Source organism: Nothobranchius furzeri, chromosome 16 (genome assembly GCF_043380555.1).
Source record: "Nothobranchius furzeri strain GRZ-AD chromosome 16, NfurGRZ-RIMD1, whole genome shotgun sequence".
Lineage (NCBI taxonomy): Eukaryota > Metazoa > Chordata > Actinopteri > Cyprinodontiformes > Nothobranchiidae > Nothobranchius > Nothobranchius furzeri.
The window spans coordinates 37268316-37289475 of NC_091756.1; the positions used below are offsets into that span (position 1 = coordinate 37268316).

A 21160-nucleotide genomic window follows, 5' to 3' on the forward strand; every position below is an offset into this window, starting at 1 on the left:
ATGTCAAATATATATACGCCTATATGACATATATTGTATGACATATATAATTTCATTTCTTTACAATAGAGAAACAACATAGAGATGACACACTATTTTGGTTTCTAAGTAGAAGCTCCTTTTAAATAGTGAACTTTTTTTTAAAACCAAGCTCCCACTTGAGTCACGCTTTGTTTTCCTCATTGAGTCACATTTATGCACAATGTGTGTTTGAATGTCTCTTTGTGATTTCATGTCTTTTGTGTCAAGTTGCTTTTGTTTGTTTGTTGTTATTTTTTTATTTCTCATCTCTATAATTCAATTTGTTAATCTCCTTTCAAAATTGAAAGCCATCTGGTATTGGTCCGTGTGGCCACACAGATGGTCCCACCGCCGAACCATCCTGAGCCACCAGCAAAGGTATCCAGTTATTAGAAACGGTGTCTTTGAAGCTTTATAGTTAATCCAATCAGCTCGCAGAGGGCTTGGTGTAAGTGTTTCCAGTTTCTCTGCAGCTGGGGCCTTCGGTGGCTAGGAAGCAGTTTGCTCCTCCGTTTGCGAAAGGTGTCTGACCTTGGCACTGTCCCTGGACTTCTTTTTGGCCCACTGCCTTCAGACCTCTGGTCTCGCTCCCTGTGTGCAGAACTCTGGCTGAATATTGGAAACTGACCCCCTCTGACTCCTGCACAGTCTCAGCCTCAAGAGTGTTTGTGCCACCGTGATGGATCTCGCTGTGAGATCCAGACATTTTCCCAGGGCTGGAAGGGCCTTTGTGCTTTGAATCTTGCACAGTTTCTGCTGTGAACGTGGCAGGGCAGCAAGCCTGTGCGAGGTCCTTCTTTGATCCAGGGGGGAGATTGCTGCGAGGTGAAGCACCGCTAACCAACCCATCAGTCTCAGGCCAAGAGGGAGAATTGCCAATGGGTTTCTCTTGCTCCCTAACCAGAGGATTGAGTCGCTTCAGGAGTCCTGCTTGTTTCCGGTCATTTGTGTTCGTGGGCTCCGCCTCAGGGTCACATGCTTGGAGCGATGGGATGATGGGCACGGAGCGGGTGCGCAGAGAGGTCAGAGGGAAAGTCGTTCCCTTGTCGAGACGAGTGCAAGGGACCTCGGTCCATCCTTTTCTGGCAGTAGCACTGGAGAGAGAGGCCCTGCTGAGGAGGGCGCTGACCCTTCTGCTGGCAGAATCACACCTTTTTTTTTTTGACAAAAGAGAGAACAGAATTGACAAGTTGAGAACGAGAGACCAACCTTTTCACCAAGGATCTTATCTACCACATAGAAGAAAATCAGAACATGTACTGTAGATAAAGACTTATCCTTTGTTTAATCTAGTCCAGTAATTTTTTTTAAATAATTATTGAGTTATTGTTCTTTCATAATCTGTGAGTAATTATTTATAATTCTCAGCATGAGCAGCCTTGTTTGTTGCTGGATGAATGTTCATGCCTTAGTCTGTCTTATCAAAGTTTTAAAGCTTCAGCAGCAGCAGCACAGCTGGGTTCCTTACACTGACTGCTGTAGATACGCACATGGACATGTTATACATACTGGATTGCCTCTTTGAGCTGTGTTCTAATTTTAGTTTTGGAGATGAGGCTCATTAAATCTGACTTACAGAGTCCACTTTGGTGGTGAAATGCCTAGGATGGAACATTTGGGGTGAATGTGAGCTCACATGTGGGCGGGAAAACCTCATCAGGCTCAGTTAAGTGGAGCTGAGGAATCCCAGAGGAGGGAAAGTCTAAGGAGTGAGGAAACTTATCAAGTAGTTGTTGAATATTTGTGCACAAGAGTTAATATTGTTACTCTGGCACACAGCCGTGGGAGACGGTCGGTATTATCGTCGGCCTTCTGAGGCTGTTTGTGGCATAACCAAATTTATGTGATTGAATTATGTCCTCACTCTCTTGGTGTAAAGGATGCAAGCTGGAGGTAAATCTATCAGATCTAAATAAAAACAAAACAAAAAAATAGGCTAAAAATAACTCCCATGGCAAATGTGACTTTGGTTTTCTCTCTCGCTCTCTCTCGCTCTCTCTCTCCGATGGGTAAATATTTTGACACTGGATAATAAAGTCGACTGTGGGAATTTGTTGTCATGTAATCGTAATCTCATGTTTGTTTACGATCTTCTTTCCATATTTTTTGCAACTAGCTTTGCTTTTTTGCTATCTCATCATCTCGGCCCAGTTGTTTATTTATTTATTTAGTGTGTGAATGTCCTCATTTTCCCCTTCGCTCGCTCTCTCCTTTTTCACCTCCCCGTTTCTCATTTCCAGAAATGAGATGGTGTATCCATGGCAACGTGAGAGATGTGGGGGCCGGAGGAGAATGAGGGGTGTGTGAGCTTTTCGTTGTGTGGCTTGTAAGAGGAGAAATGGGTCATTTCAGCCTCCCAAAGGCCGGAGCCAGCCACATTTGAGCGATGGATCTGGGAGGGAATTATCAATGGCTAATGATATCTAAACAGTTTAATTGTACAAATGTAATCTTACCCCAACAATCATGAGACACCTTATTATTTTAGCTCCTCTCCTCTTAACACTTGCATAATATGTAGAGGGTTTAATTGCCTATAGCTTAAAGATTTTTCCTTTGTGACTTGGAAAAGAATCCTCATTAGTTCCCTTATTAGTTTGTTTGTTATTCTGCATTATCTGTATTAGCACCCGTGCACATGTGTGAGTGTGTGTTAAGAGGGGAAACTGCTCCTGGAGGATCTTTTCTCTACACAACAACTTTATGAATAAAAAAAAAACTCTCAGGCTCCATTGAGCTTTGTTTAAAAATGTAAATTATGGAAATAGGTCACATAAAGAGTTTTGGCAGCTAGCAGCATTTCTCACAAGCTGCTGAAATGCTCAGTCAGGATGGCTTGCTAATAGGAACATTGCTAGACTCTTTTAAGTGTGTGTGGAATACACGTGGGACGCTGCTGCTTTAATGACAGACGTTTCTGTTAACAGTGCCGTCACTCCAGCTGCACTTGGCTGACAGCAAATTAGGCTGTTTTTGAGTCATATGCTAAGCAGCCGAGTTACTCAGACTTAAGGATGCCCTTGTCTGCTTCTGTAAATAAAACCTGGAATTATTTCATGTTTTCAGTGTTGCTTTATTAAAGAGGAAAGTGCCAGAGAAGCTGCTTGACAGCATGCATTAGTCTACTCAGGAAAGAACCGGAAGGAGATGAAAATTCTGGTGGCTGAACTCAAACGGTCTCCTTGAGGAGCCACTGGACGAGCATCTCCTCTTTGATAACAATCGTGTCAGAGATTTCTCTCCTTTTTGAATTGCTGCCAGGGAAGATGATCAGACTATACTGGAAAAAATCTGTTTAGGTCTCCAGATAGCTCACCGACGTGCCAAAAGCTCTCTTTGTTTTTAATGCCACCTGAAATGGTGCCAGTGCCTTTAACTTATAAAAATAGGTCATCTCTCCGCCTTTCTTCGGAAGCCAGAAAGGGGGAAAATTTAAGATGGCTGAAGTTAATCCTCTGCAGCCTGCTGTTTTACAGCCATCCAATGCAACTTTACGCTTAGCGCCAAAATTAGAGAAATAAATGACCACATCGACACATGAAGTGAAACGCTTCAGCCACATCTGAGCCGCTCCACACAGCTGGAAGTGAATATGAACCTGTGCATCACTTAGTAATTAGCTTTGGCACTGTTGTTTGTTTCCTTGACCCTTTTTAAAAATCTCGTATGAAAACAGTTTTGGTGAGAGGGATTAGACACGTGCCCATCTCCTCCCACAGCTTCATAATGCTGCTGAGGATCAAGTGAGTGTTCTTCAAATTAATAGTCGGTTTCAGCGGAATGAGGGCACATCTCATTTATTTCCCCTGATTTCACCAGCAAGTATTTGAGTCGTAAACTAATCTCTCACAAAACTACACTTCTGCTGGCATAACTTAACCCCGGTTAGTCCAGAGGTCCACATCAGCGAACTTCCATAAACCTATCAAGGATACCTCCTTATGGAGTCCACATCTGTTGACTCATCCTCCTGCAGGTGTTTATAGACATGTCCCACCACTCTTGATCCATCGATGAGGTTGGTTGGTAGCTTGGGTTTGCCTCTAGAAATGGGCGGAGTCCTGAAGTGGTTGGCTTCCCGACGCTGTTGGGTCGGAGTAAGCGACAGGAAGTTGCTCCTGTAACCAAAATATGTGGGAAAACCATGAAAATCTGTTGTCATTTTGAATTTATTTAATCTTTTGCACTAAAAGAAAAAGAATTTATGTAGAAAAACAAACACCCTTTTCCCTGAGTTTTTGCATGAATAGCATAGCTACTGGTGACAGTTGCATCAAACATGCAAAAAGAATAATAATTCACAAGTGAGCAGTAAGAATTAAATAATTTGTCTCGGCTGAAACAAAGAGGCACACAGAAACAGGATTGTAGAACAGGACTACATCTAGAAGCATGCTAGAGGCTGTTTTTTGTGCTCAAAGCGAAATGGTAATGTTGACTGATAATTAATTATTGTTTTATTTTGGGCAACATTCGGAGAACCTAAGTGTATTTAATTTTCCTTCATGCAAATGTTTGTTTCTGTGCATTTGCAAATTTCCATCCGAGATAAGCAAGCATTCTCTTTGAATTCCTTCCCTCTGCCAACCTGCTGAAGCAGAAAGCTTTAATTAATAAGACACACGGGGCACACATGTAGCTCACGCTAGCTGTATACAGATAAACCCTTTCATGTCACACGGTTTTACTTGTCATGGCATAAAATAGGGACAGGACTTTACTAATGAAGGATCAGTTTTGTTGAGAGTCCCAGTAAGACTGTCAGAGAGGGAGCATAGAGGATAGCAGTGAGAGGTTCACGTTTTCTGCAACATGAAGCAGCAAAAAGAGTGTAAACCGACTGAAGCTTTGCAGCACCGGCAGGAAGCACGATCACTCCGTCTCCCTTGCTTATCAAAGTAAATGGTACGTGAGCTATTCCTGGATGGCTAAAGGCATTTCTATGCTTGTTTACTCTGACAGAGATTTAGGGCTCTTGCTTGTTTATTGAAGTCTTGGTAAAATATAAGTTTTATGGATAAAACCATAAATATGATCCAGCCCTTACCTGGTACTAAAATGTATCAAATCTAACCTCCAGTGTCCGGAACACATCAGATACCACCCTATGATCCAGTTAGCAGAACCCCCTTTAGCAAAGATCACTTGATTTTTTATGTTTTCTTTTTAACAGTCTCTCACATCATTGTTGAGGAATTTTGACCTACGTTTCTTTACAACTTTGTTGGAGTTCTTTCCAGACGTTTATTCCTACACAACCCTCCCAAGGTCCCACTTCAACTTTTCAATCTGGTAGAGAACTGGGTTGATTGACATGATTATTGTTCTTTTCTGTAGATTTACTGCTTTGTTTAGGATGCCTGATCTGTTTAATGACTGTAAACAATTAACCGTAAGAAAGGCTGAGCCCACATCATCAGCCTTCACCACCGTGCTTACGGCTGGTACCAGCTGTTTGGTCTAATATGCTGTTTGGCTCTCTCTGTAAACATCTCTGGTCTCATCTGTCCAAAGGTCTTTGTTCCAGAAGTCTTGTGGTTTGAACAGGTGCATATTTGAGAACATTTGATGCAAACCTACTTGGATCATGAACCTTTGCATTAACCCACTAACGTGTAATATGGGATGGACATCTTTAGTTTTTGTCAGTTTTTTTAAGCATTTCATGGTTTGTCCTTGAACCTTCTGGAACGTTTTCTCCTGGGAAGCTTAACAGCTGTCCCAAAGGATTCACAGGTAAAAATGATATTTCTAAGGATTAAGACTCCAAATACATTGGTAAAGGTTATAAAACACAATTCCAGATTGATTGGATGCAACAGCCGATGTCATTCCTCTTGTGAACACACACAAGTGTGTGATCCACAGCAAATTTCCAAAACTCACACTTGTCAGATGTTCCATGTTGGTTGTTTAGTAAAGAATGACAATACAATCTGATGCTGTTTGTTTGTACAGGTTGGATTCTAGAATTCTTAAAATGTCATAGAGATGGAATTTTTTTTCTATGTTGTAACATGTAAAACCTGGTGGGGGCTTTTGTTGTTTTAGCATGACTGCAAACTTTCTTCTGAGTTAAATTTGTTACAGATTCAAAAACAGATTTTTGTGGATTTAAATAATAAAAAAAGACCTATCTCTTGGAAATTTGAAATTTTTTTTCTACTTGGATCTAAAAGTGAAATTTTTTAACTTTTTAAAAACCCATTTCATGAAACAATACTACAATCACTAACTTTTGAGTGATTTTACAGAATTTTTGGTAACTGCAACCATTTTTGTGCACTGACTATGTTTGCTCAGGTTTGACCTTTTAATGCACCTTGACATTCTCTGTTAGGCATCTATAATTCTGCTGGCGGGGTTTTCTGTCTGTGACCGACTACCTTAAGATGATCCTCTAACAGTGACAGTTTAACCGACTGTGTCCCATTTACATCTAAAAAAGCAACTCCCACAGCTAAACAGCAATCACAGATTATGCAGACGATAGAAGCAAAGCATGGCTAAAGCATTCCTTTCAGCGACTTTGGAGCCATATTTGCTTCATTCCATGCTGGAACACAAAAGTGACCCATATATCCCGCTGCTGTCAGATAATGAAAACCACAGCCTCTTCTTTCTAGACACGCTCTTCCTAATTTTTTTCCTAGCCCAGTCAGTGGTCTGCTTCAAAGCGGATCCCTGGGTGTCTGCAGCCATAAAGTGATGACATCAAATGTGAATCAAAGTTATCCTACAATCTGTATTACAAGCTGAGGTGAGCACATGTGGGAGGAACAAACAGCTGCTTTGCATGTGAGACTCCATAACACATGGATCTAAATAATTCTCATATACTTTCAATATTTTAGAGATGCATTTGCACATTTTTCTGTTTCTGCAGATATCAAAAAGTCATTTGATGATGCAGGTAACAAAAAAAAATCTGTACATAATTTTTGCTTCAAAGGTCGACCAATTGTAGTTTTTACAATAGCTTATACAATGTCGATATGTAGAGGTCATGGTCAGCTGGCCAATATGTGATGCCAATTTTCTTGGGCCGATTTTCATGGCAGATGCTTAGATGTTTACCACCTCATTTTCATACTAAAATATCACTAATAACATCAATAGATGCACCAGGTTTCTGAAGCTGAATCAGTTTTTGAAATCTGAATGTAACCAACTGTTAAATCTTAACTGTGAACTAGTCAGGTCTAAATTATACATCTAACTAAAGTTAATCAAACAAATTAGTTAACTAACAAAGTATTAAAAATTAAAGAATGGTAACTAAAAGAAGCTTAACTGAAAATAATTATTAATGTATTTTTATGCAGATGTTATTCAAGAACGTAAATTCACATTTAATTTAAATTCTGCAGCTGCTGCCCAGCTTTCAAGTCTTGATCAATGCCCATTGCTGCAGAGCAGCTGTGTTTCCTGAAGAAGGCCTTTTTGTATAATTCAGAAATGTACATAATTTTTCAGTTTTGAGTAACTTACCTTTTTTTAACCTCTGGCTGTCCACCACTTAACTTTGTACCATTTCAAGCTATTTATTGCACTTGAATGACTTAAACTGCAATAAATAACTGGAAAAATTGAACAATCAATTATAAAGATTGAAAATCTAAAACTTTTGACAGGTAGTGTATATATATATATACATATATATATATATATATATATATATATATATATATATATATATATATATATATATATATATATATATATATATATATATATATATACATATATATATATATATATATATATATATATATATATAAATGCTTAGATCTACCCCTAGTTTGTTTCACAACTTGGTTTTGGCTCCAAATTGCTGTAAAATGTTGAACTTTTCAAGCATGAATGCTTGATTCAAATGTTTGGCGTGTTCTTAAACTGGACTTCTTTTATTTTTATTTTTTAACCAAAGTGTGGATTTATTCTTATTAGATATTTGACTTGGACACTGTGAGGATAATTTTCTCGTGGCGATAGCTGCAGAACAAAAACGCATGATTAAAGACTGCTCCATTCTCTGCTGGCATCGTGATATCAACTGATGTTTTAAAGGAGCTGAATTATGTCGGTTCTCTTTCAGCTATGAACACAGCCGAAAATGTTGCAGAACAATAAGACATGGATGATTTAATGACTTAATGTTAAACTTTACTGGATTCATACAGAAAGCCAGAGGCTTGTCTCCAAACATCGCAGCCTCCGATGATAAACTGGAACCAAATTGAACTGGTTTCTCTTTTTCTTTCCTGAGCTGATTGAAGAGGAGCAGAGACGGCAGGCAGACTGAGGGCAAGCCGTGTTGACAAAGGACCAGAACTGAGTAAAAAAACGTAAATGGCAAAAACACTGATCCCCTCAGTGTCAGCGGGATTCTCCCACACTGAATAGGACTCCTGATGTGCACTACAGATACTATGTTTCCTTCTCAGTGTGAGTAAAACTCAGACTCACTGTCTGATTTAAGCTATTGGTTACCCCACTAACCAATTTACTTTAGATAATTCAACTACATGATATAATAATAGTTGAATAAATTCTGCCACATCAAAATAAAGTTTGAAAAACAAAACTGAATTTTAGTCTTTTGATGACATTATTAGATTTTGCCAGAAACTTTCCTCATAATCCATCCAAAATAAACTATTACAGGGATTATTTTACTCAGATCAAACTGATATGAAAGGCAATGGAAGAAGTGGAGACCCTAGAAAACAACACTTTAATGACAAAGCTGCAGTTTGTAATCCATTATTTCCAATGGCTTGTGCCTTCAAAGATGGGCTTGTCACTGCATCAAGTGAATCGCTGCTCTCCGCTGGGTAAGCCAGCACTCTTTTATACTAGTGTGTCTAATTGAAACAAGTCAACAAGTCAGGCATGAAGGGCAAAAAGGAGGGAAGGGTACTAGTGTTTGAATTCCCGGACATCAGGGGTAAAGCTCTTTCTCAGAAACACGTTAACCCTAAAAGACAAATCACACTGTGACTGGAAGGAACGTTTATCACAGAGGGAATTCCCTCACTCTGTCTCTGACTGATCAGACGTTACCATTGTTAGGTAGACTCTGGTGATTGGCAGTAAAATGCCTTGGTGCTAATATTTAGTTCAGACATTTAACCAGACTTTAGAAGGAGGTTAAAGGGAACATGAAACTTTTTTATTATGTTTTAATAGTCCTATGGTGGATACTAAACATGTTTATGAAGTGTTTTGCACCAAACCTTTCTCACACAAAGCCTATTCCGCAGCTTTATTCTGGACACCTTCCAGAATGAGCTGTTTCAGGGCTCTGTCACTTTAAGAGGAAGCTGGCCTCACCCACTCACCCACCTTTCAAGCTGCTATAATCTGAGAAGCTCCAATATCCAGGAGGGATTCGGAGTGGAGGCGCTGTTCCTCCAGCATCAGCTCTCTCATGCACGCTAGAGGTGGTTCTTTCCTAATTGAAGTTTGTGATGTCACAAATGGGGACTTTTTGAAGTGGCTTGTTTTAGACACATTTAGGCCATTTACATCTGGGTCAGTTCAGACTTGGCCGAGTGAGGACAGCCCATCAGCGAGTGGTCAGGTTTTGTTTGCACTGCCTTCTAAGGAACACAGATGCCTCCAAGCATGTGGGCATGGCAAAAGAGACATGTAGAAGTCCATGGAGTCCTTCTTAAATCAGCAGTGTTGCTTTTGGAGACTCTGACATGATGCACACAGCTTCCTACTTTTCTCACTGAGAAGCAGTGCTGTCATGGGCTCCTTACTCATCCAAGAGTTCTCACCCTCAAAGAAGATGTTTACCCTACAGCATCCAGATTGATAATGAATCATGCATTCAGGAAGCACCCACTGGCTGATTCTACTCACTAGTCACAGGACCCCACTAGTAGGTAGGCATGAGGAGCAGGGCCAAACTCAGCACGGATAAAATAGATGAAAGAAGTTACCCCACCCAGCCCAGACCAAGCGGACCCAGATTTAACCATGCAAATAATCCCTCAAACCAAACACTGACAGAAAATGGATGTGCAGATTTATTTCATGTGTGGAGTGTTTATAAAAGCAGTAGAGACCCATCAGCACAAAAGGATGCAAGTGTGAGTTTTGCATTATTATTACATCTATGTCCCCTTTAAATAATGTTGGCATACCAGAGGAGAGCTTGAGTAACATTTAAAGTAAATACAAAGAAAAGTCATTAAAAGCTGCAGATGCTGACCTCAAATTTAAACAATTTACAAGTTGACTTGAATTGGTTCTATGGTTGATGACAATCATTAAAAATCAGGGCAGCTAATATGATGCAATATATCAAATAACTGATGAGGAAATACTTTTTTACAATATCAATAAAGCGATTAATCACAAGGAAAATTAGCTGGCCCAAGAATAATTAATAAACCGATAATTTATACATGAACCAATGAATAATCAATTAGAAGACCAATCAATAGATGAGACGAATAATTGAACAATAATTGAAAGTTAATCACTAGACTGACCAGTTGATTACTATGTTGGCTTACTGATCCTCTGGTCAATGATAAATGGCCAAACAAATAATTTTGGGTTGACTGGGATAATTTATTGGCCTAGTCAGTAATCAATAAATCAACAATAATAGGTTAATTAAAGAGTGGTTTAATCACTGGGGTGATTGAATCAGTGAATAAACAAGTGGCTGATTAATTAATCTATGAGCCGATTAATTGCTGGGATGATCATCTGGCCCAAAAATGAATCAATAAATAGATGAATATGAATTATTTTATCAGCTGGTTAACCCCTAGGTCAGAGGTAACTGGCCTACAAAATAACTGATTGTCCATCTGTTCACTGGGCCAGCTAATGAATAAAGTTAAAGTCCCATTAGTTATTACACACTGGTGAAATTAATCTCTGCATTTGACCCATCCCCATGGGGAGCGCTGAGCTGCCGCAGTGGCTGCGCTCGGGAACTTATCAATAGGAGGATCAATTTCCCCAATAATTAAAAATGTCTCAATGATTCAATAATGACTCAAATAATAATCCATAATTTTATAATCACTGAGCCAATAATTAATCTATCAATTTGCATATTTTTCTGTGTGCCTCCAGATTGAACTGCAGCTTATGAAATCAACATCAATCATCACTAAAGCCTCTCACAAACCTACTGGTGCTGTAATATGTGTTCAACACTGGTCTGCTGCAGTTGTTTTGGGCAAAGCGGAGGCCATTTTTCTTTTTTCTACCAATGTTTACATTGTTTAGACAAATTCAGAGTTGAACAGATGGAGTCTGCATTCAAACAAGTGCCACCATCTGCACATGCCCATGCCCAGTGATAAGCCCCTGACACACAGGTAAACATTTGGTGTGTTATTGATGGGCCATATTGACACGTTTTTAGGAGATGGGGAGGGGGGGCATTTCTCCTGATGGTTCACAATGTGGTCCAGTTTTCAGGTCAATAGCTGAAAGCATTTCAACATCGTCCATCAGAGTCTCATTCTCTCCCCTGCCTCCACATGCTTCGAGAACCATCTGAGCAGATGATTGACTGTCAGCTGCCCTTCATGAGACACCTGCTTACCACCGAGGAGAATAAAGAAAAAAAAATGTCACGGTAGGGGGCGGGGGAACAACCTTTTTGAAAAAAGTTTCCTCTCTGACAAGGTAGCGATCCATTAAAAAGGAGCACAACAGCTGCCACAGTGGGGCTTTCACTAAAAGTTGCCATAATTGTCTTCAGACCTGTAAAATCCTGGCTCTGCCTACACACACACAGCCCTGTCTCCCTGGGCATGGCTTCCTTTAATCACTGCAGATTCCATTCTCCACATCCTCAGTTCAAAACACAGAAAACTGGCAAAAATGGGGTTTACATAAACGTGTGAAAGCCTGACCTTCTGATTGTGTGTGATTATATGGCGCTGCTAAAGCTCTGTTATCTAGAATTTCAGTCAGTGCTGCACAACTCCATCACATCTTCTACAGGCTGACCTTTTACAAATCACAAAACTGTTTTCATCAATTGGTTTAATTCTTGTGAAAATAGCTCTAAAATGTTTGGTGTGATTGAGTTTGTAATCTAAAAAATGTGTCTGAGCTCATCATTAAGGTTTTTCACTGATGAGGCTGCTGTAGCTGACTGTGTACCCACAGACCTGTGCTCCCATGAGGCCATAAAATGACAGCATTCAGTTTTGCCTACTGCGATCACAAAGTGCAGCCGACTCTGACGTCCCTCATAGCAAAACGTTGTCAATTTGGTTGAATCCTTCGCTACTGGAGGGATGACAGGGGGACAAATTTTGCTCGAAGCGTCTCTTCTCCTTGAAGGATTTCTCTGTTTCCTTTAAGCGGTTGCAACTGGTTAGCTCAGAATCGTTTTATGAAGTCAAGCATCTGAAGTTATTTTAACGTCCTCTAATATTACACCCATCAAACTAACAGAACCAGTTCACCTCCCATGAAAAGACGTCACCAAAAGAATGAATTTGGAGCTCGGCAGCTCTCATTACAAACCCCATAAATCCTCCTGAGTTGTTTCTTCTTTAACAAATGATCTGTTTATTATTTGGAAGCCCATTTACGATGTCATATTGCAGGCTGATGAAAGTTCTCAGTTGGCTGCCTCTTATAGGTGCTGAGGAAGATATGAACTGGCAATAACAATAAGTCAGATATTCTCACCTGAAGCATTTCCCTTTAGAGAGAGCTTTGCTGAGAACGGGGGCTTCCATGACTGTGCCTGGCGTCACATTGCTGCCTTTAAGAGACGATCCATGGGAACTGCAGCCCTGTAGAAAAGGAGAGCACACAAAACATGTGGAAATACATTCAGGATTTTTTTTAGATATATTTATATTTAGTCATCTATACTTACTTATCTATTTAGTAAGCTTTTACTTTTAGCATGACTCTCTAATATTTTGCTTTTACTGTATTATACCTTGTTCTTTTTTTCTATTGTATTATGATGCTGAGAGACAGCTGCTCGTCAAACACATTTCATTGCAATGTTGACCCTGTGCTAACTTGCATATGACAAATAAACTAAACTAAACTAAACTAAAGGATGTATTATGTAACATTAATGACTGAGTCTGAGCTGCAATCCCCTCGTCAGGTTAGGGAGGTTTTGCTGCTGTACCCCCCAACACACACACACACACACACACACACACACACACACACACACACACACACACACACACACACACACACACACACACACACACACACACAAACACTCAGGCAAAGTGTCTTTAATTATGTTTTACATTTTAAACTGCAGATTAGAAGGTGGGGGCACTCTGTGAATAAACCGCACGCTGGCCCCCTCAGAGCTCTTCTGCTCCACTCAGGAATTAATCCAACACCAGATTACATTAATGGCTTCCTAAAAAAAATCCACCCCCCACCCTTTAATTATTTCAATTTATTCTTATCAGAATTAACAGTGTTATCTTATAACAGGCCACAGACCGAGCTCTGGCACTGCAGTCATGAATGCCCTGAGAAGCCCTCCTGCGAAACACTAAGTCTTGAGATAATTCTGTTATTCCCATTACAGTACATCCTGGGCTGGCCTCTATCGCTGTCTGATTGTGCGTCATTAAAGCTGCAGCATGTGACTTAGAGCTGGTTCAGGGGCTCTGGTTCCCGATAAGCCTCCCCTTCTTCTTCCCTTCTCCCCTTCACACCACCAACTCCCATAGGGAGCTTTTACTGCTGTTGCAGAAAAACAGTATAATTTTGGCCACCCTCTCATATACCCTGCGGGTGGAGAATGCTTCACTTTCTGAGACAATTGCCACAGCAAAGTTTCCCGCAGGATGATATCTATGTCAGGGGATGAAATAAATAGCTGGTGGCAGAAAATGGCAGAATTGCATGGCGTAACCCATTTTGTTTCTACCCTGCTATCAGGCCTTTTCTTCCCTTCTTGAGTTTTTTTTATTTTTCTGTGCCACTTGTGAGAATATTTGATAAACAATGTGGACTTATTTGAAGGGGAGACAAAGGGGGGGAATGCAAGAGCTTGAAAGAGTAACAGCGAAATCCATCAACACAGTGAATATCAGCAGTAATAAGGAGCAGACAAACCTATGCATTCAGAGCAGCCATAATCCTTCCTGGATTACTATCAAATCACAGGTCCCGAACTGTGCATAACAGGATATTTGTCCATTCTGCTGCAGGAACAGTCACTGGGCCTGCAGCACCAAGTGTCACAAGATGTGGTTTACAGGGAAAGAATGAGCATGTGTCAGCTCTCTTGGCCAAGATGTGACTAATGCTGATGGAAAACACAAATCTGACTTTGCCTGTTATCAAAATGTTAATAATTTCTTTCAAAAATATGCACCGACATGCACACTGAGGCTGTTAGCCACATTATTCAGTTGCAATGCTTTTGGCTTTTCTTAATCATGTAATGTTGGAAAAACTCTTTGTTTTAGTTGGTGCATCACTTCTGAAGAGACTGCTAGGATAAAGCCAGATTCTTTAAGCTTCACACATTCCCACATGTTTCAGTCTTTTTTGTTTTTGGTGAAAAATGTCCTTGATTCACAAAATTACTGGTATGTTTATTTTATGGATTTGTTTTGTCATCTTTTGACTTACAAATAAATGTTTGATTAATCATAGCAATCCGATAAATTTGAGTCTTTATCAAGTCAAACTTAAAATAAAGTCACAATACCTTTTTTAATTTTGATCATCTCAGTAGTACTCTCTCATCATCAGGCACCTTTGCAGTTTTTAAGGCTGATTTCTGAAAACCAAGTGTCAGTGTGTTTTCTGAAGGCTGCATGTGGAGTGCCACAAGGCTCAGTCCTTAGTTCATTTCTGTTTTTCATTTATTATTAACATTTGTTTGGTTTTCTGTTGAATTTCATTTGCTGATGATATGACAGTGTTGAGCAGTGGGGATCGCTTGGGACAGCTTTGGAATCACGGAAATGTAATCAGTGGTTTGTCTCAAATAAATTGTCACTTAATCTTGGTAAAACTAAGTGCATTATACTTGGAAATTAGCACAGAAATTCAAATGAAAACTTACCAATAAATGATGCTGAAATTGTAACTGGAATTAAAATTCTAAGAGATATTACTGATGAGAGATTAATGTGAAAATCACAGAAAAGTATGTAAAATCTAAGTGATGTAAAAGATGGTAGGTGTACATTATCAGCTTTTGCTTCTACCTACACTCTGAAATAAGTATTTTGTTTTGTAGTTTAACCTCAAATTCAGGAGAAGCAGTCAGTGCGTTTACATGCAGCCAGTAACCCTTTTAAAACCCGAATATTCACAATAACCTGGTTCCGCAGGTCCTTGTAAACACCGCCAAAAACCCGGATATGCTCATAACCGGGTTTTTAAAAACCCGGTTACTACACCTGGGGTAACCCTTTTCTAACCCAAATGTTTGGTCGTGTAAACGCATATCGGGATATCCCCATCAAAGCGTGTGTTCTGCGCATGCTCTGTTCGCAAGGAATCTTGGTCTTTTGAGTAGCGAGACGTCTTGTATGCGCCAGAACACCAGAAGTAAACAAAAAGTTGGGAGCAAAATGGCGAGTCACGGCACAGCACCACACTTTTGGAGTGACGAAGAAACTAAAGCACAAACAAACGCGGTCGCTATCTCTTCTGAACTGGGAAACATGTTGTTGTTTTCACGGATACCGGAACAAGAAGAACCGGAAATGAGGCATATTGCGTCTGGATGTAGTCCATACGTCTTGACGCTACCCCAACGTCCTCATTTAAATCTGGTTATGCAAGTTAGGGGTAACTCTTCCTATTTATGCTTGTAAACGGGTTATTCTGATCAACTCAGAAACCCGAATACCGACCTTAACCCGATCATAACCCGGATATTGGCTGCATGTAAACGTAGTCAATGTGGTTTTCCTCCTGGCCGTGGAATGCTGAATGAGCTCTATGCCCTTAGGGGTTTGTGGGAGTTTGCCCAACCAATCCACATGAGTTTTGTGGATTTGGTGAAAGTGTTTGACCGTGTCCCTTGGGGGGCCCTGTGGGGGGTACTCTGGAAGTATGGGGTACCAGGCTCCTTGACATGAGCTGTTACGTTGCTGTAAGACTGGTGACTGGGATGATTTATGTTCCAGTCCTCATCTATGGTAATGAGCTTTCGGTAGTGAATGAAAAAACAAGATACTAGCGGCTAAAAATTAGTTTTCTTCACAGGGTGTCTGGGCTCTCACTTAGAGATAGGGTGAGAAGCTTGGTCATCCAGGAGGGGCTCAGAGTAGACCTGCTGCTCCTCCACATTGAGAAGAGCCAGTTGAGATGGCTCGGGCACCCGGTTAGGATGCCTCCTGGATGCCACCCTGGTGAGGTTTTCTGGGTACATCCAACTGGGGGGAGACCCACAGGGAGATCCAGGATGGACTATGTCTCCTAGCTGGCCAGAAAACGCCTTGGTATTTCCCCGGAGGAGTTGGGGAGAGGGAAGTCTGAGCCTCTCGGCTTATACTCTAAGTGGATGAAAATGGATGCATGGATGGATATTTTTGTACAGAAATTAACTTTCATTTGATAGTTTGTTCATCCATTTGTTAATTCAAAACCGGTGATTTGAAAGAACTTTAAAATTTGACTGATGTTTGAGAGAAAACACCTGGAATTCATGCAGCTAAAATATTCTGAATTTATATGTCTGCACAAGGCTCTTCTGTGGGGCTTCAACCTTTGCCTCTCTCCATGAAGTATTCATGCACCATCCTCTCTCCTGGAGGTGACTCGGTCACTTTGTAGAATAAATCTGGACTAGTCATTTTTGTTTTACTCATCTCTTATTTAGTTGGGAAGGTCTTTTCTTCCAGTGGGTCAGAGCCAGATGGTACTACCTTTGGTGCCAGCTATTGAGAATAATCTGTCTTTCCTACCAGAAATTGTCATTTAGAATTTTTTCATTAGGTCAGGTTGCAGAAGAAACAGATCCAGGGTTGTCAAGACATTCCCAGGAAAGAAATAAATCATCTATTTAACAGCTTCTGGGATTACCCTGGGGGTTTCCTCCCAATGGAAAGCAACCAGAGGCCGTGCTAGTCAGATCTATAAACCACCTCAACTGACATCTCTACTTTGAGCTCTCCCTGGATCAGTGAGCACTTGTAGGGGTGAGCCCAGACACCCTATGCCAGTCACCGAGGTTCACAGTCTTGTTCTTTTGGTCACCATTCATGTCTCAAGACAAAAAAATGTTAGGAACATAGAAGGAGTCATCCCAGGAAGCAGTCATTCCTTTCGATTCAGCATCTACTTCACGACAAAAAATAACATATTCATAAATAACGCAGGATGAGAAATCATCTGAGTTTGACAGATATTTAGGAACCCACTTGGTTGCCAATGCTGCAAGTTAATCTTTGGGCTTCACCAATGTTGTGAACTCATTTAAATCCAATTCCCCAACCAAAGAGCCTTTGCAAACTCCAAAAGTTTTCACCTTGTTTATTTAAAGTAAACCCATGACAGTTTGGGTGTGCAGACCCATGCAAAAACTCAATGCTGACGATGGTGCTTATTTTCAGAAAACCTCAGAGTGTAGTTACCTCTCAGTTGTCTCAGACTTGGAGCATTGCCCAGCAATTTTTATGTCAAAGTCATGTCAAGGTTCTATGGTGTACTGTAAGGGTTTTTGTTATGCAACAAACCCTGAGAGGAAAGAACTTTAGCCAAAAACACCTGGGTTCATGAGGTGACATATTTTTGGGGACATAAAAGAAAAATGGAGCAGCGCATCACTTCATCACAGAGGTGGAATAGAAGACAAAGATGGAAATGGACTTTGGTTTCAGTCTTTCCTCTGCCCTGCTTTGATGAAGCCAGCCTTTTGTTTCCTGCTCACTGATCTCATCCCCCACCAAGAGCCTAAAATGTACACACACACACTCAAATCCCATTGTGTTCGGATGCTCAGATACACCAAAATGCTTCTGAGCCTCTCTAAGAACACACCGCCGCGTTGCTGTTTGTTGAAATTTCTTCATTTTGTTCGTGGAACTTAAAAGAAGAAACAGAGAAACTTGAAGGACTGAACCACCCACAGCTCATGTTCTCTCCTTGGATGGTTTTAAGCTGTGGGAGTGGGAGGTAAGAAGCAGTGGTCTGGGGTCATTGTGTCAAATCTGTAGAAAAATGGCTTTCTCTTCTTAAGCTTTTCTTCCTGTGTTCAGCTCGTGCCTCCTCCTGGGTACTTATAGCCCATGATCTTTGACATCCCTCCTTAAGCTTCCCTCACACTGTTTAAAAATAGCTTGTGAGTCTTGTGTTGCTGCATTGTTATTGTCTTTTGTTTTTGGCTTTACCTTTCTCCTGATTTCCTCCCTGTGTCCAGCATGGGAAAACAAGGATTCACCACCATTCTGATTCAGTTGTGTCAATGCAATCCCACTATTTCAGTATTGAAGGCATCACTAGTTGGGGCCTCGTGTCACAGAAAAGCTTAACCAGCCATGCCCATGTCTCCCTTTGGGAAGCAAAGGGTCTTGTCACACTCCCATTCAAATATCCCCACCCCTTGAGAATTCTGACCAAGCCAATCAGCGCTGAGCAGTGTACGTCACACACAAAGATGGAGTCTGAAGCAGAGTTTGCTGCAGCTCTTTCCTCAGTTCTAAATGACTTGGACATGTCTCTAAAAGCACAACAACAAGTGCTAAAGACCTTTCTTCTAAAGAAAGATTTTTACGCCATCGCCAGAAACCATTTTTGACTACAGCTAAAAAACTACAGCATTGCCCCATACAGTCGGCATTCCCGCCTTTTTACTGATTGGTTATTTTTGAGCTAGCTAGTCTCACCCCTTGTGGTTCTCTCTGCCTATAGTATCGTGTAGAATAGACAGAGGGCGAGTCTGGCAGGCCAGGCTAGGAAAAGCTTAGATATCTTGAGAAAATGAGTTTTGGGGCATTTGAAAGTAAAAAATGAGTGCACTCTGTCCAATTTAAACAGTTTTTCACAGATGTGGATTGAAATATAGGTCCCTTACTGTTGAAGAAGGAAAACCCCTCAATGGACTCTGAAATAACTCAAAAAGTCAAAAGTAAAATACTAAAAATCAACAAAGAAATCAGACATTGCTTTTGAAATACATATCAACTGAAAACCGAATCTAATGTAACTTATGTGAACTAAAATTACAGAGCTCCATATGTTTTCTCCTCTTAAACGGGCAGTTCCAGTTGTCTCTAGGGTGTAGGGTTCCATCTCTAGACTGCTTGTTTTAGCTCTTTCTGCTGATGTGACTTAGATAAGGGCTCACGGAACCATCCAGTGTTTGGTTCTAAGCCACTCTAGGGTGTTTATAGCTGTGTGTTTTGGGCCATAATCCTGCTGGAGGACCCCATGACCTGCGATCGAGACCAAGCTTTCTGACACTGGGCTGCACATTTCACTCAAGAATGTCCCGATAGTCTGGAGATTCCATCGGACCCTGAACAGATTTAAATCACCCTGAGCAAACACAGCAAAGCTGATCCAGACTGTTGCCAGTGTGCCCAGTGTTCTTTTTTATGCTTTATTATTTATGTGGCTGTGCACATGAAGCAAAAAGCTCCAGTTTGAACTCATCAGTCTGAAAAACATTCTTCCAGAAAATTATTTTTCTTTTGGACCCTGAATGCTGAAACAAGCTGCCTTTATATAAGACAGGCATCCCTGTATTTTGGTTTTTAAACCTTGTTTCTTTAACTCACAATGGCCCATGACAGAATGTGAAGTTTTAATCTTTTACTTTGATGGTTTTATTTATTTAGATATGTTTTGATCAATTTTTATTCTTATGTTATTGTTTTAATCTGTTTATCTTTCTCTCTTTCTTATTTGATGTCCATTGCACATTTTTTATTGTACAGCGCTTTGGTTGTAAGGGGGGGGGGGGCACATCATATATTGGTATTGGCATGTATCGGTATCGGGAAGTAGGAGTCAGACAATATCAGTTCTAGTTGTAATTGGTTTTTGTACCATATATATTTGACTGGATTTGATTTTATGCAATGACTTGTTTCATGTCTACATGATTTGCTTTAAACAATGGTGTCCTTCTATGTCATCTGTTATGAAGCCCATTTTGCTTAAACAGCAACGGACGGTGTGATCTGACATCAGCAAACATTGACCTTGCAGTTCACCTCTAATGTCTTTGGAAGTTGTTTTGGATTCTGGTTACCATTCATATTATTCCATCTTTGTTTTTAGGGGGGCAGACTGTAACATGAAGCTGCTTGGAGACAGCCTTCTAGCCTTTAATTTTAACATGCTGGTCAATAATAGTCTTTCTAATCTCCTGGGACAACTCTGAGGTCCATGTTCAATATGGTACACACCCTGATTCCAAACAGCATTGTGACGACTTTCACCCCAAACCAGTGATTAAAAAGCAATGTCTGATTTTCATTATATGGTTTTTCAGGAACTTATTTATACATTTTTATTATTTTTGTCAATATGTCACATATGTATGTTATGTACCTCTTAGCTGCTCAGAACCCTGATTTAAAATGACATTTTCAAAAAGCTTTCACTTTCACCATCTGCAGTATTGTGGGTGGAGTTACTATGGCTCCAGGGCTCTTATTTTCAGTGGGTGACACCATAGACATTGTTAAATTATTAAACAGCCTTGTTGCAGGCTAAAGCGAAGAAATGACAGAACAAGGTTGAGTATGAATATGGAATTTCTTACAACAAATACCTCTGTGTACGGAAAAAAACCTCACCGATTATCAAGCAGGCATAAACGCTTGTGTAGAGGGACAAAATAAAAAAAGAAAATTCATGCCGTCTTATTTGTTATCAGGAAACTCTGCACTACCTTACTCATAAATATTTAAACGTGAGTCCTGCAAATTGTAGCGGATGTGAAAGATTTATTCATTTTAGCAAGAAATCTCCTATTGAGAATCTAGAAGGAGAAGGTGCACTGTAGCGTAAATATACCAGGTGAGGGAAACGCTGAGCCAATTTAAAGAGAAATAAACAAAAAATACATTTTGTTCATGACGGAAAGAAAGGCAGAAGCTACAATAAATAACGAAAGGGAGAATTCAAGAAAGTGCTAATGCATTATCCGACTGATTGAACTCTTTTGATGAGATCT

At 40.3% G+C, this 21160-nt stretch overlaps 1 protein-coding gene across 1 annotated transcript in view; it reads right to left on the reverse strand.

The window, feature by feature from the left end:
- Window positions 1-305: 305 nt before the first annotated feature.
- The window catches only part of nrg3b (neuregulin 3b), a 336969-nt gene continuing 316114 nt past the window's right edge, over window positions 306-21160 (reverse strand). Inside the window, exons 7-9 of the mRNA XM_015963144.3 lie at window positions 12709-12815; window positions 3957-4139; window positions 306-1172 (exon numbers count right to left, since the gene is read on the reverse strand). Coding sequence (XP_015818630.3) covers window positions 449-1172; window positions 3957-4139; window positions 12709-12815 — 1014 coding nt within the window. The 3' untranslated portion in view covers window positions 306-448. The remainder of the gene's footprint in view (window positions 1173-3956; window positions 4140-12708; window positions 12816-21160) is intronic.